The sequence below is a fragment of the Thamnophis sirtalis genome, unplaced genomic scaffold, assembly GCF_051295495.1.
Source record: "Thamnophis sirtalis isolate CommonGarterSnake01/CBP01778 unplaced genomic scaffold, rThaSir2_p1.2 scaffold_8, whole genome shotgun sequence".
Taxonomy (NCBI): Eukaryota; Metazoa; Chordata; class Lepidosauria; order Squamata; family Natricidae; genus Thamnophis; species Thamnophis sirtalis.
In genome coordinates, this window is record NW_028261388.1 from 63,466,664 (window position 1) to 63,479,876 (window position 13,213).

A 13,213-nucleotide genomic window follows, 5' to 3' on the forward strand; every position below is an offset into this window, starting at 1 on the left:
GGGTTCTCAGGAGGGTGGTAGCGGAGAGGGCAGATCTGATAATGGTAGCTCCATTTTGGCCGCGCCGCCCCTGTCTGGCAGATCTGGTGGACCTGTCCACAGCTCCTCCCTGGAGGATACCAGCAAGGGAGGTGGCGCTTCACCAGGGATCCCTAGAGCACCCAGACCCAGAGTGGCTCCATCTGACCATCTGGCGCTTGAGCGGGAACAACTGAGACAGGCTCAGTTCTCCGAGGAGGTCATCAAGGTGGTAGAGGCATCCCGGAGACAATCCACCACCCGCATCTACAATGCCTCGTGGGTGGCCTTCTCAGACTGGTGCCGGGGTAAAGACATCTGTCCTACGGCTGCCTCGGTTCCTCAGGTTCTGGACTTCCTCCAGGAGGGTCACCAGAAGGGCCTCGCCACCAGCACCCTTAGGCGTCAGGTTTCCGCTCTTTCCACCATCCTAGGGGGGGTGAACCCGGTTCTCAGGCGTTTTCTCAAAGGGGCGGCGAATTTGAAACCCTCAGCGGTCCATCGATTCCTCTCCTGGGATATTCCCACGGTCCTCCAGGCTCTAACGGAGGCTCCGTTCGAGCCTCTGAAAGAGGTTTCCCTCCAACTTCTGACCCTTAAGGTCGTTTTTCTGGTAGCCATCACTTCAGCCAGAAGGGTCTCAGAGATCAACGCCCTTTCCAGCAGAGCAGACCTCTGCACCTTCCTAGATAACAGGGTCATCCTCAGACTCGACCCTTCCTTCATGCCCAAGATCAACTCCCCTTTCCACAGAGGGTTAGAGATCATCCTTCGGGATTTCTGTCCCCATCCCTCCGAGGAGAGGGAGAAATCCTGGCATAAGTTAGATGATAGAAGAGCCCTACGCATCTACCTGAAGCGCACGGCTCCCTTTCGACGATCAGAGGCCCTCTTCGTGTCCTTCCAGCCTTCCACCCGAGGGGCTAAGGTCTCCTCAGCCACCATCAGCAGATGGATCAGAGCGGCCATCTCACAGGCCTATCAGGCTCGGGGTCTTCAGGTCCCACAGGGTATCACAGCACACTCCACTAGAAGTGCTGCCACCTCAGCCACCTGGTCTTCCCAGGCTTCTCTAGAAGAGATTTGTCGAGTGGCCGCCTGGGCCTCCCCGTCTCTCTTCATTAAACACTATAGATTGGACGCCTACGCCTCGGCAGACGCCGCCTTCGGCAGGAGGGTCATTCAGGGCGTCCTGGACTCGCAAGGTGGCTCAGGCCCGTCCATTCCCTCCCAGGACAACTAACTTTGGTATGTCCCGATGGTTACTCCTCCCACACCTTCTCTTCGGAAACTGGCAGTTGGACTTACCTGAACTGCATGTTTCGACGAGAAGTGTGGGAGGAGTCACTTCCCGCCCGTTATGGCACCCCGCGCCGTGAAGCAGGGCCTGAGCATGTCCAGGTTCAAGCAACGGCTAGGAAGAATTGGTATTGGCTGTTTCTTTTTGTTTCCTTTCAGATGCTGTTCAGACATTCGGTTAAACTGGGTGGCCACGGGAGCAGCAGGAGGTGTGGTTTCCAAAGATTTCCTCAATCTCCAATAGGCAATCAGATTAGGTTAATACCCGATGGTTACTCCTCCCACACTTCTCGTCGAAACATGCAGTTCAGGTAAGTCCAACTGCCATTCTCCTTCCATCCTCTCTTCTTTCCTCACTCACTCACTCCTTTTCTCTTCCTTCCTCCTTCCATTCTTTCAGCTTCCTTTCTTTTGCCTATCTACCTTCTCTGTCTTTCTGCTTTTTCCATCTCTCTCTTCCCCTTCGCTTCTGTTCCTTCCTCCTTCCATCCTTTCACCTTCCCTCCTTCCTATTTCTTCCTTCTTCCTTCCTTCTGCCTATCTACCGTCACCTTCTCTGTCTTTCTGCTCTTTCCCTCTCTTCTCCTTTCCTCCCTCCCTTCTTTCCTTTCTAATTCCATCTTTCCTTCTTTCCTCTCTCTCCCTTTTTCTTCCTTCCTTCCTTCCTCCTTCCTCTTGCCTATCAATTTCATTCTCTTTGTCTTTCTGCTCTTTCCCTCTCTTCCCCTTCTCTTCCTACCTCCTTCCCTCTTTTCTCCCTCCCTTCTTCTTTTTCTTCCTTTCTTTCTTCTTCCATCTTCCTCCTTCTCCTTCCTCCTTCTTCCTTCTATTCTGTCTCCTTCCTTCCATCTTTTCTCCTTCCATCTTCTCCCCTCCCCCTGCCTTCTTCTTTTCCTTCCCCCTCCCTCCTTCCTTCCTCTCCTTCCCACTCTCTCCTTGGGAGGGGACAAAAAACCCAAGGGCTAACAGGGTTGGGGGGGGGACAGAAGAGAACAAATAAAGTCAGAAGATCTTATTAAAACTTTCCTATTTGTTAGATTGCATTGCTGCAAACTTATAAACCAAATCAAGGGAACATTTTGTAACCGAGGGTGCTGCAAGGAAAGGGGGGAGGGAGGCAGCCCTGCCATTTCCCCAATTTTGCAAGGAATGAGAAACGGTGCTTTAATCCGAAGCAAAGGATGACTGAAATTGGCACCGCAGACAGGGAAAGAAAGAAAGATCCTTGTAGCACAAAACCCATCTTTGCAGGGTTGTGAGAACATAGGTAAAACAAAACAAAAAAGCACAGTGTCCCTCCGCCCTCTGAATGGGACTCAGCATGACTCCGATTTGAATAGAAGGACACGGAGCCAGACGGGGAGATAAGCACCTTCATTTGCATTCTCTGCAACCATGATACTTTGCGAGGAACAATCCCAGGGGTTTCCTGTGACTTTTTGCAGATTTTTCCTTTTGTGCTTAAAAAAAAACCGGGACTTTTTAAAAACGCCACAGAATGAGCTGTCAGCCTGACAAAATGCAACCCCTTCCTTCGTCCTCCTCCTCCGTCACTAACAGCTGGGGGCTCAGAAATCAGAGCGAAAAGCCAGTCCTCCATCTCTTCCCTCTTCCTGGAGTCACTCCGAAGTTTCTTAAATCCCCCTTCGGTGCATAAACACTCCTTCAGCCTCTCTCCCACCCTCCCTCCCTCCCTCTCTCTCTCTCTATCTGTTTGTCTCTCACTCTCTGTGTGGCTCTTTGCCTCTATCTCTCTCCCTTCGTCTCTCTCTCTGTCGTTCTCTCTGTGTGTTTGTCTCTCTGTGTCTCTCTCTCTCTCTGTCTCTCCTCCCTCCCTCTGTGTATGTGTGTGTGTGTGTATCTCTGTCTCTGTCTGTAAGCCACTGTCGCGCCTGTCGTGCTGGATCAGGCTGAGCTGCCTGTCCTTCTTCAGCACCTCCCGGGGGTGCACATCCATCATAAAATCCATCGGGTCGTCTAAAGTAGCGGGGCTCAGCAGGACCTTGGCTGAATGCATGCAAACGCTCAAGTCCGCTGCTCGCCACTCCTCAGCTAGTTGCAAAGTTCTCTCCAGAGATTCTGGCAGGCGGAGGCAGTGCTTGCCTCTCGAGCTTCGGCGAAGGGGATTTTTTCCTGCGGGACGGAGCCTGGGCAGCAGGGAATTTCCCCACTGAAGTAGAAGGTGAGGCTTTCAAACTAGTCTGATCCTGCTTGAAAAGGTTGCTGTGGCGGAGCAAAGCGTGCCCTGACTGAGGATTCCCTCAGTCGGTCTCTGGAATTTTTTTCTCCCCCTTTTTTTCTACAGAAGGAAAATGTTTTTTGACTGGGCAGCTCGATAAGATTAAGGCCGTTCTGCTCCTCCTTTGCGCTGCCCTCCTTTCTCTGATAGCCGCCTGGTTAAAAAGGAGGACGAGCCCATCGAGGAAGACGAGGAACGCAAAGGGGATCCCTGCCCCCGCGGATGGGCTCCTTTTTAACCAGGTGATCTTTTTAACAAGGCGATTTTCGGCTGCTGCATAAGCCCACGGGCACGCGCTGCCCTCTTCTCTCTGATAGCCGCCTGGTTAAAAAGGAGGAGGGATCCCCCTTGCATTCCTTGTCTTCCCGGATGGGCTCCGGACCAGCGGAGTCGCCTCCTCCTTTTTAACCAGGCGGTTATCAGAGAGAAGAGGGTAGGGCATGCCCGTGGCCTTGTGCAGCACCCGAATTCTCGCCTCCTGTTCTTCAGCTGTTGCACAATCCCAAGGGCACGGGCTGCTCGGTTTGCTGAATCCGGCGCGGCTTCAGAGAAAGAAGGCATGGAAGAAAGCCCCCCCCCCATCCCCACTGCCTGAACGTTTGAATGAAGAAGGCTGCAGGCTCCTATTCCTCGGCTATGCGATTTTCTTTCATTCTCTGCTGCCCGAACAAGTGAATGAGGCAGAGGGAGAATGAAAGGAGATTGCGTCCCTTCTGTCTCCCCATTGCTCAGAAAAGCAACTCCAGGAAGGTCCTTTGGTGGCGGCAGGTGTCCTAGAACCTGCCTGCTAGCAAAGGACCTTCCTGAAGTTGCTTTTCTGAGCAACAGGGAGACAGAAGGGACAAAATACCAGCCGGCCAGGACAGGTATACAGGGCTGGGGGTGGGGCAGGCTTACTTCCGGGTCCGGTCACAAAAATCGGGACTTTTTAAGAACGCCCCGGGACGCGGGAAAAATTGTACAAAATCATGACTGTCCCACCAAAATCGGGACGTCTGGTCACCTTAGTTCAGTGATCCCCAACCCCCGGTCCGCGGACCGGTGCCGGGCCGTGGAGTACCTGGCACCGGGCCGCGCAGCGGCCGGGGGCCATGATTGCTGCAGCGGCCGGGGGCCATAGTTTCTTTCTGTATGCAAATTAGGGCTAACTGGCACAAGGGGTGTTACTGGACCGCTGGTGGCACTCTGACGTCACCAGCGGCCCACCGCCCCCCTGTGTCCAGCGCCGCCCTTCTCATTCCTTTTCAGCGCTTCAGCGCTGGCCGATTCCTGAAAAAAACCTAAGAGCGCCTGCGCAGCTACGTAGGGCTAGCGTAGACAGCGCTAGTAGTGTAGCCTTGCGTAGGCGCAGTTTGTGCTACGCTATCTACGCTAGCCATACTGAACTGCGCCTGCGCAAGGCTACGCTACTAGCGCTGGTCATCGACGCGCTCAGCGGGCCACAGTAAAATTATCAAAGGCTGACTGGTCCGCAGCGATAAAAAGGTTGGGGACCACTGCCTTAGTTTATGTGTTTGTTTGACTGTAATATTAATAATGAGCATTTTACGATTTGTGGGCCACATCTGGCTTTTTGGCTTACCCTGTCTGGTGGTGGCAGTGGCGGCAGGGGATGAGGCAAGGGCAGAATGGCATCGGGGAGGTGGCAGTGGCAGACCTCCACAACAGTCCCAGTTTCTTATGTGGCTCCTTGGGAAAATTTATTTCCCAACCCTGATTAGCCAAACTGGGGATACATTTTAGAGGGATAGATTAAATCAGGCAACAATAAACTAACATCAAGCTTGAAACTGGATTCAAAACTGGATTATTTTATTTCTGAATGTGTATGTGATCCTTCCTTAAATGCTTTGAGCTTTATCACATCTTATAATGATTACGTGGGCATTGCTTGTAATGAATCAATCACTTTTAATTTAGACTAAATAAGTCACAAGCAAGATAGTTTCTTTACTCATATGAATGTGTATAACTATTGGAAGAGCATAGAGACACTTCAGTCAAAAATAACTTGGAAATTGTATTTTAACTTTTTAAGGTTGTGTCACATGCAAGATTTAAAGTGTCTCTGTGATCTGCAAAAAAAAAAAGAGAAAAAATTGACAGCAGTATATGACTTGAAAAACTGAAGCTCTCTTTTCCCCTATATTTTAAAAGCAACCCTAGTTCCCTTTTTGTGGTTAACAACATATTCTCTAATTTCTAGGGAATAAGCATGCTGTGATTTCACTTAGTACTGTTCACTGCAGTGTATCATTTTTAGCAGATCCTGCATACTGAGAGTAGGGAAGTCATATAGTGGAGCATCTTAATCATGTAAACATCAACAGTGCTGATACATGGAACAAGAAAAGAATTGGATTGAAAATAAAGGAAAGGGGGAAAAAGAACATTGAGGGTTTTTTGGTTTTTTGTTTACTTGCTTGCTTTTCATCTCTCTCTTCCCTATCCATGTTTTTGCAGTTGACTGTTGCTCCTCATTCCACTACTGAAGTATCAGTTCTGTTTTGTCCATCTGCACTAGGAAGAACAAATCACACTGCAAGCATAATTTTTAAATGCCCACAGGTAGGAATGTCCAGTTAGATGTAATGAATAACAGATTATCTAATATTAATACAAGTAATTGTTAGACTGACAATAAAAGCTAGTTTTTAATAGTATGGCTCAACTCTAATTTTCCTCCTCCCCCTTCCTTCCTTCAATTTCTTGTTGGACAACCCACTTCCTCCAATCTAACCAAGAGGGTTTCTATATACTTGAAAATAAGTTGAGAATTTAGGTCCCAAAATGCACCTCCAAAATTAGGTTTGACTTATCCATAGATGTACAGTATATATATAAATTATATATGATATATAAAGATAAATATTTCCTTCCTTCCTTCCTTCCTTCCTTCCTTCCTATATTTTTCTGAATATAATTTATATTGTAATTAATATCTTTAGTAATAATTATTAAGGGGGAGTACAGGTTGTTGTGGCTAAATCATGGTATTTGATACTAATTTGCATTGCTAAGCAATGCAGCTATAAAACATAACATGTCACCACATTACGTAGGAGCAACAATTTCAGTAATCTCTGTTGCTTTCAATGAGTGAGGATTGCAGCCAACTTCCTACTGGCTTTCAAAAAGCAAAGCCATTAAGCCACAATAGGAATTACCTAACATTCTTCCAGAACACAAGCCATCACCCCCAGCAGACTTTAACCAAACCTGGGGGCTCAGACAACCTATAGAGCCAGCTATGACCCCTACGTAGCCCGTACAATGGCCAATAGAATACATGTTCTTGCACAGGAACAGGAAGATCAAGTGAAAAGCCCAAGATAAGATATAACCACCACCACCACCCCACACACACTCAACTTCATGTAGTCAGCTGCACCAGAACCATGTGCTTGGTGGTTCTGCTTCATCATTAAACCATCTTTCCAATCTGTTTCTGAGTAATGGGGGAGGGCATGTTTGTGTGCAGCTATCTCTACAAGACAGACAATACAAACATTCCAGACAAATTTCCAGACAGAAGTCCACGTTGTTCAGAACTTGCTGTGCCAACCACTCCCAAATGCCATCCCTCCATGAATCCATTTAACTGATAATGACATAAATGAGGCAAGAAAGAAAACTTTACAATGAATTTCCACCCTGCCCCAAAGTCTTTCCAGCTGTCTTCTGGGGATTAAAAAGAGTCTTTAATCTCCACTTGTCCATCTCAGGGTCCTCCCTTTCATGGCTGCTGGGTGGCACTAGGCTTGGCTTGGTGATAAGGCCAGTCAGTCAGGTTTGGGAAGTTCTCCTCCATTCTGGTTGCTGTGATGACTTTCTAGTGGATGGTTGAATGCAAACCCAATTCTTTGGCTCAAATGAATGGAAGGAGGCAACATCTGTGTCAGTGTGATCTGCTTCCACAGGTTGCAGAGTTGCCTATGCAGGGCTGAAAGACATGAGAACGGGGCCCCTCCCCCCTCTGTGGGTGATCCACATACAAAGACAAGGAAAAGAGAAAAGGAAAGAAAACAGAACTCTCAGGTTTACATCCTGGTCATTCCCATCATAAATTTCAGTTAACTTAGGGAAGGCACAAATCTTAACAAACATATTACATGGTTGCATAGAAGACAGAGAGGAAGAAAAGGGGGAATCAATGTTCCTATTTATATATTTTCCTTTTCTTTTAAGTACCTTTTTAAACCAAATTGGTTTTCCAGCTTCGTCCCTGAGCAAAGCCAACTCATTACACAATTTCCTATGTAGGGGTCATAGCTGGCTCTATAGGTTCTGCTGTTGTTTCAAAATATCCTGTCTTGAATGGATTACTAAATCTGCATTTCTAAAAGCTGGCCTCAACATCTGCTGGGCTATTAAGAAAGACTTGGAGGCTGCTTTCTGCCTGTAAAAAATATGTTTCTCCATTTCTTCCTTTGGGTAAATATAATAATCTGCCCTTTTAAAATTCCTCAAAATATTTCATTCTTCTAGGAGGGGGTGGTTTCCCACACTAGTTTCCTTGACAAACCAGCAACATTCATTCAGAATGTAATGACACCAAGTGCTGTTAGAAGTGAGAAGAATCTGTTATCAGGTCCTGCAAAATATTCTTTGCTTAGTATTCTTGTTGGTCTCCATATTTAATATGCTATTGTGACTATGTAGCTCCTCTAAATAAGCAGAACTCGTCAAAGATAACAGGTATAGGAACACAAAGCTTATTAAAAAAATCAGAATTGTTTTAGAATTTGGTTTATTACCTTTCTTGTTTTGATTGAACATACTGTAATTTCCATTTAAGTGAAGCATTTGTTATAGTAGACTTTGTTTCTTTAATTTAGTGACTTCAACTTTTTAAAATTACTTTTTTGGAATGTGTTTAGAATGGTTATTTGTATAGTTGATCCAACTGTTAAATATTGTGTTCTTTTTGCAAATGTATTAATATTTACTATTTTTTTAATTTTTATTTTATACACATAAACACATCAACAGAACACATAAGCACATTAACAAAAATAACCACATAACTTAAAAACAACATAGGAACAATACGTTCCATCGTATATCATACAGCAGTTCTGAATCGGTTTCTTTGCAGTTAATAGCAGTAGACTTATATACCGCTTCATAGGGCTTTCAGCCCTCTCTAAGCAGTTTACAGAGAGTCAGCATATTGCCCCCAACAATCTGGGTCCTCATTTTACCCACCTCAGAAGGATGGAAGGCTGAGTCAACCCTGAGCCGGTGGGATTTGAACCGCTGAACTGCTGATCTAGCAGTAGCCTGCAGTGCTGCATTTAACCACTGCGCCACCTTGGCTCTTATGTTTTCCCTTCTATACATTTCTATCTTGCGTTCATAATCTCGTTATTCATTATCCATTTTTATATACATTTCTTTATTTATACTTAGCTACTTATGATCAAGTATTGTTTACCTATATTGTGCTTTATATTTTTACTGTCATTTATTCTCTTAAATACAGTTCTAGGTATACATTCACATAGTTATTCTTTTTCTTTGCCATTCTTATATTATTATTATTCCATTTAAAAGGATATAAGGTATAATTTGGAATGTATTGTTTACCATCCTTCACACCTGCTATGACACCACCTTATTTTCTCTTTCTTTTCTTTTCTCCCTCCCTTCCTTCTCTACTTCCTTCTTTCCTCCTCTCCTTCCCCTTCTTCCCTCCCTTACTTCTCCCCTACTCCTACCCTCTGTCTTCTCCTTCCTACCCTCTCTCCTTCTCTTTTTCCCTCTTCCTCCCTCCTCTCCTTCTCTTTCTCTCCCTCCCATCCACCTCTCCTTACCTCTTTCTTCTTCCCCTACCTTTCCTCCACATCTCACCTTATTTTCTCTTTCTTTTCTTTTCTCCCTCCCTTCCTTCTCTACTTCCTTCCTTCCTCCTCTCCTTCCCCTACTTCCTTCCCTTACTTCTCCCCTACTTCTCCCCTCTTTCTTCTCCTTCCTACCCCCCTCCTTCTCTTTTTCTCTCTTCCTCCCTCCTCTCCTCCTCTTTCTCTCCCTTCCACCCACCTCCTTACTTCTCTCTTCTTCCCCTACCTCTCCTCCACATTTCTTCTTCCTCTCCTACTCTCTCTCTCTCTCTTCCACCCTCCACTTCTTTCCTTTCATTCGTCCCTCCGTTCTCTACTTCCTTCCTCCCCTCCCCTCCTTTCCTTCCTTCTTCCCTTACTTTCTTTTTCTATTGTTATAGGTATCTCTTTCAAATCTGGTTTATGTTTTCTTGAGGGTGTTATTTCCACAAATAGGGTGTTATTTACTATTAATATTTACTTTTAAGTGAGGATGATCTCCAATATTCCAAGAGCTCCTCAATCCTCTAGAACTGGGGTATCAAACTCAAGGCCCACAGGTTGCTTAAATGTGGCCCATGGGGCTGGACTGGAAATATCAAAGCACCAGCCCACGGTGCCTCTGCTGGCCAAAATGGGCCATGGGGACCAACGTGTGCCTCCCCCGTGGTTATTCTCGGCCTCCCCAGTCTCCTGCAGCACTCTGTCAGCTGAAAATAGGCTGCATGGAGGACCTGCAAGGCCCCCTTCTAGCCAGTTTTCAGCCTCCCCAACCTCCAGCAGTACTCTTCCAGCCAAAAATGGGCCACACAGAGTCCCCATGCAGCCCATTTTTGTCCGACAGAGTGCTGCAGGAGGACTGGATTGGATTGGATTGCAATTATGTGACCTCGAGCTAAATGCCTTATCTGGATAGAAAGCAATGTTCTATGTTAATACTACAATTTAATGCCAGATTTTACATAGTGTAGGCCCATTTAATCTACAATCAACAATATATAATTGACAATCATTTCTATCCTGCAATTATCTCTGCTGTTATATCTTGTATTATCATGTTATTCATGCTATAGTATTTTTATTATTAGTTGAATAATAAAAATACAATAGTATGAATAGATTTTCTGCCTGGAAAAGCCATTTATTATACAATGGGGTATAAATTGAGAAATAAAAATTTAGTGGCATATGAAGAATAAGTAATAAATGTTTGCCAGTAATATCTGGTAGAAGGGATAGGAAAATGATTATAGTAAAGAACTGTGGAAATAAAGAAGAGAAGGGGGAAAATGCATCTTGAGCCTGTGTCAAACATCCACCATGGCCATGCCCACCATGGCTAAACCCACCCTGACCATGCTCATCCCGGCCCTCTGAGGTCAAATACGACCCTGATGCAGCCCTCAATGAAATCGAGTTTGACATTCCTGCTCTAGAATGATTTTTGAATTTTTTCTGAGGTAGGGGGCTCCCAGTATGGAAAGTACAACTTTTGGAAACAAGATTGTCAGTGCAAAAACATCTCATTGTGTTAAAAGGATTTAATTTCTGATTCTGTGTTTGGGGTATAACCTTTGCTGCTTCACTGTTACTTAAGTACAGTGACGTGCGGAGAGGTTTATGGCTTTTGAGGCAAGAGGGCAAAAGCTGCTCTATGGTGGACATGGCGGCAGGGCTTTAAAGTCCCGGCGCCGTGTCTGCCATCTTGCTGTATGGCGGACACGGTGCCGGGACTTTAAAGCCCTGCTGGAGCCGTGTCCGCCATACAGTGGGACGTGTCCCGCTCGACGGCGCTCATCTTCCGGGCACCTGGAGCCAAGACCGCCTGGGCCGCAGGGTGTTTGGAGGGGGAACGCAGGATCGGAGATGCGGGAGGTGGAAGAGCTGGCAAGGGTCCTCTGGCACAGTTGAGCAAGCAACGGGCCCTTCCAAAAAGCACTAGGAGAACCCGAGGCTGGTGCTGTGTTATATTAAGCAAATAAAAGTGGCGGCTTCAGGAATAGGCAGATCAGCTGCTTTTATCTACAGTAGCCGCCCTGCCACTATGTCCAAATTAAAGCCCTGGCCTGCTGCTATGTCCAAAAGCCCTGCCGGCCACTATGTCCCACATAAAAAATAAAATGCCAGCCCACGTGCCAGCAGAGGCAGGTAAAACACACACACACATACACACACACACACACACACACACACACACGCTACTTACAATAATACAAATTACAATTACTTACAAATTACATTAATTTTGAATTCCTCCCCCTCCCTCTGACCCACATACCTTTTCCAGCTGTGTCACAGAGGATTTCAACTCAGCTCTTGTCTGCCATGATGAAAATGTAAAAAATGTAAAAAGAAAAAGGCAAGAGCTGCTGAGGTCAGGCTGGGTTAACTGCTGCCAGAGCCTCCAAGGGATGACTCTGGTTAACTGTTTAAAAAAAGCCTCTAAAAAGTGCCCTCTACAGGAGGAGGCGAGAGAACCATGTGGCTCATCTACATAAGGAATTTTTCGGCTTTTAACCCTTGCTTAATTCTGCTCAAGTGATCATAAAGATAGACTAAATGAGGCACATGGTTCTCTCGCCTCCTCCTGCAGAGGGCACTTTTTTAGAGGCTTTTTTAAACAGTTAAGCATTAAGCAGAGTCATCCACTGTGACTCTGGCAGCAACTACCTTAGCCTTTTTCCTTTTAATTTTTTTTTCTTTTCATGATGACAGTGGTGATGGCCTCCATGAGAAGCCATTGTTCTGTGTGCTATAGTGATAAAGAAACTAGTCCAGTCACAATGAAAGGAATAACCAGTTTGTTAAGAATTAAATCTATCTTACAGTTTTTCCCAAATCATAATGAATAATAGTAATCATAATCAACAATGACCTCAGTGGAAAAGCAGAAGACTCTCCTGTGGTAAAAGAATATTTTCCTTGCACTCTAGCTCTGAGTTTGTGTTGTAATAAGCATAGGGGCACCAAAGCTATTTGACTGGCATGGAGTCAAATGTATTTATACATTTTTATTTGATATAAAACTTATATATTGTATTTTAGAGTGAGCTAAAACACTTAATCTACTTAAATATATGTGCCTTTCTATCCATTTACAGCTTGAAGAATGGGTGTTTTACTTGTCGGGAATTGGTCTGATACCTCAACCAATGAAACCAGCTAGTGTCAGTTCTTGTCTGGGTCACCATTCTTCTATCATTGTAAACTTCAAGAATCCTACATTTGAAGAAGTTGTGGTAGATATCATTTTAACAGGTATAACTGCCCTCGTTCTCCTTTATGACTGGGAAATTTGATTAGCCATCTAAAGAAAGCTTAAAATTTTTTCTACTGTATACAATGAAATGATGTTTTCTTTTTTAAAAATTAATTATATAAAACTAATTTCTCCCAACAGTGAAGATTGAGATTCATGGTAGGCCTTCTACCATAGCAACTAGGATGTGATATAGGGTTTCATTCTGCTCACAACTACCCAAGATAGGCATGTATAAACAGAGGCATAGAATCAGAAGCACGTGAAATATTAGTACCACTTTATAAAACCTTAGTAAAACTACAGCTGGAAAACTCCATTCAGTTTTGCTCACCATATTACAAAAAAGATGTTTTGAAAAAAAAATGCAAAAAAGAGCAAAGCCTGGAGACTGAAACGAATGAAGAGTGGTTGCAGGATTTGGGTTTGGCTAGTCTAGAGAAAAGAAGGACTAAGCAATATTCCAGTATTTGAGAGACTGCCACAAAGAGGAGGGGGTCAATTTATTTTCCAAAGCACCTGCTCTCTGGTACAAGAAACAATGGATGGAAATTAATCAAGGAGAGGAGCAACCTG

General features: G+C 45.2%; 1 protein-coding gene across 1 annotated transcript in view; it reads left to right on the plus strand.

Annotated features, from left to right (window-relative positions):
* Positions 1–13,213, plus strand: part of CFAP47 (cilia and flagella associated protein 47) — a 583,307-nt gene that overhangs the window by 403,853 nt on the left and 166,241 nt on the right. The window contains exons 55-56 of the mRNA XM_087721802.1: positions 6,020–6,124; positions 12,480–12,636. Of these exons, the coding sequence (XP_087577928.1) occupies positions 6,020–6,124; positions 12,480–12,636 (262 nt within the window). The remainder of the gene's footprint in view (positions 1–6,019; positions 6,125–12,479; positions 12,637–13,213) is intronic.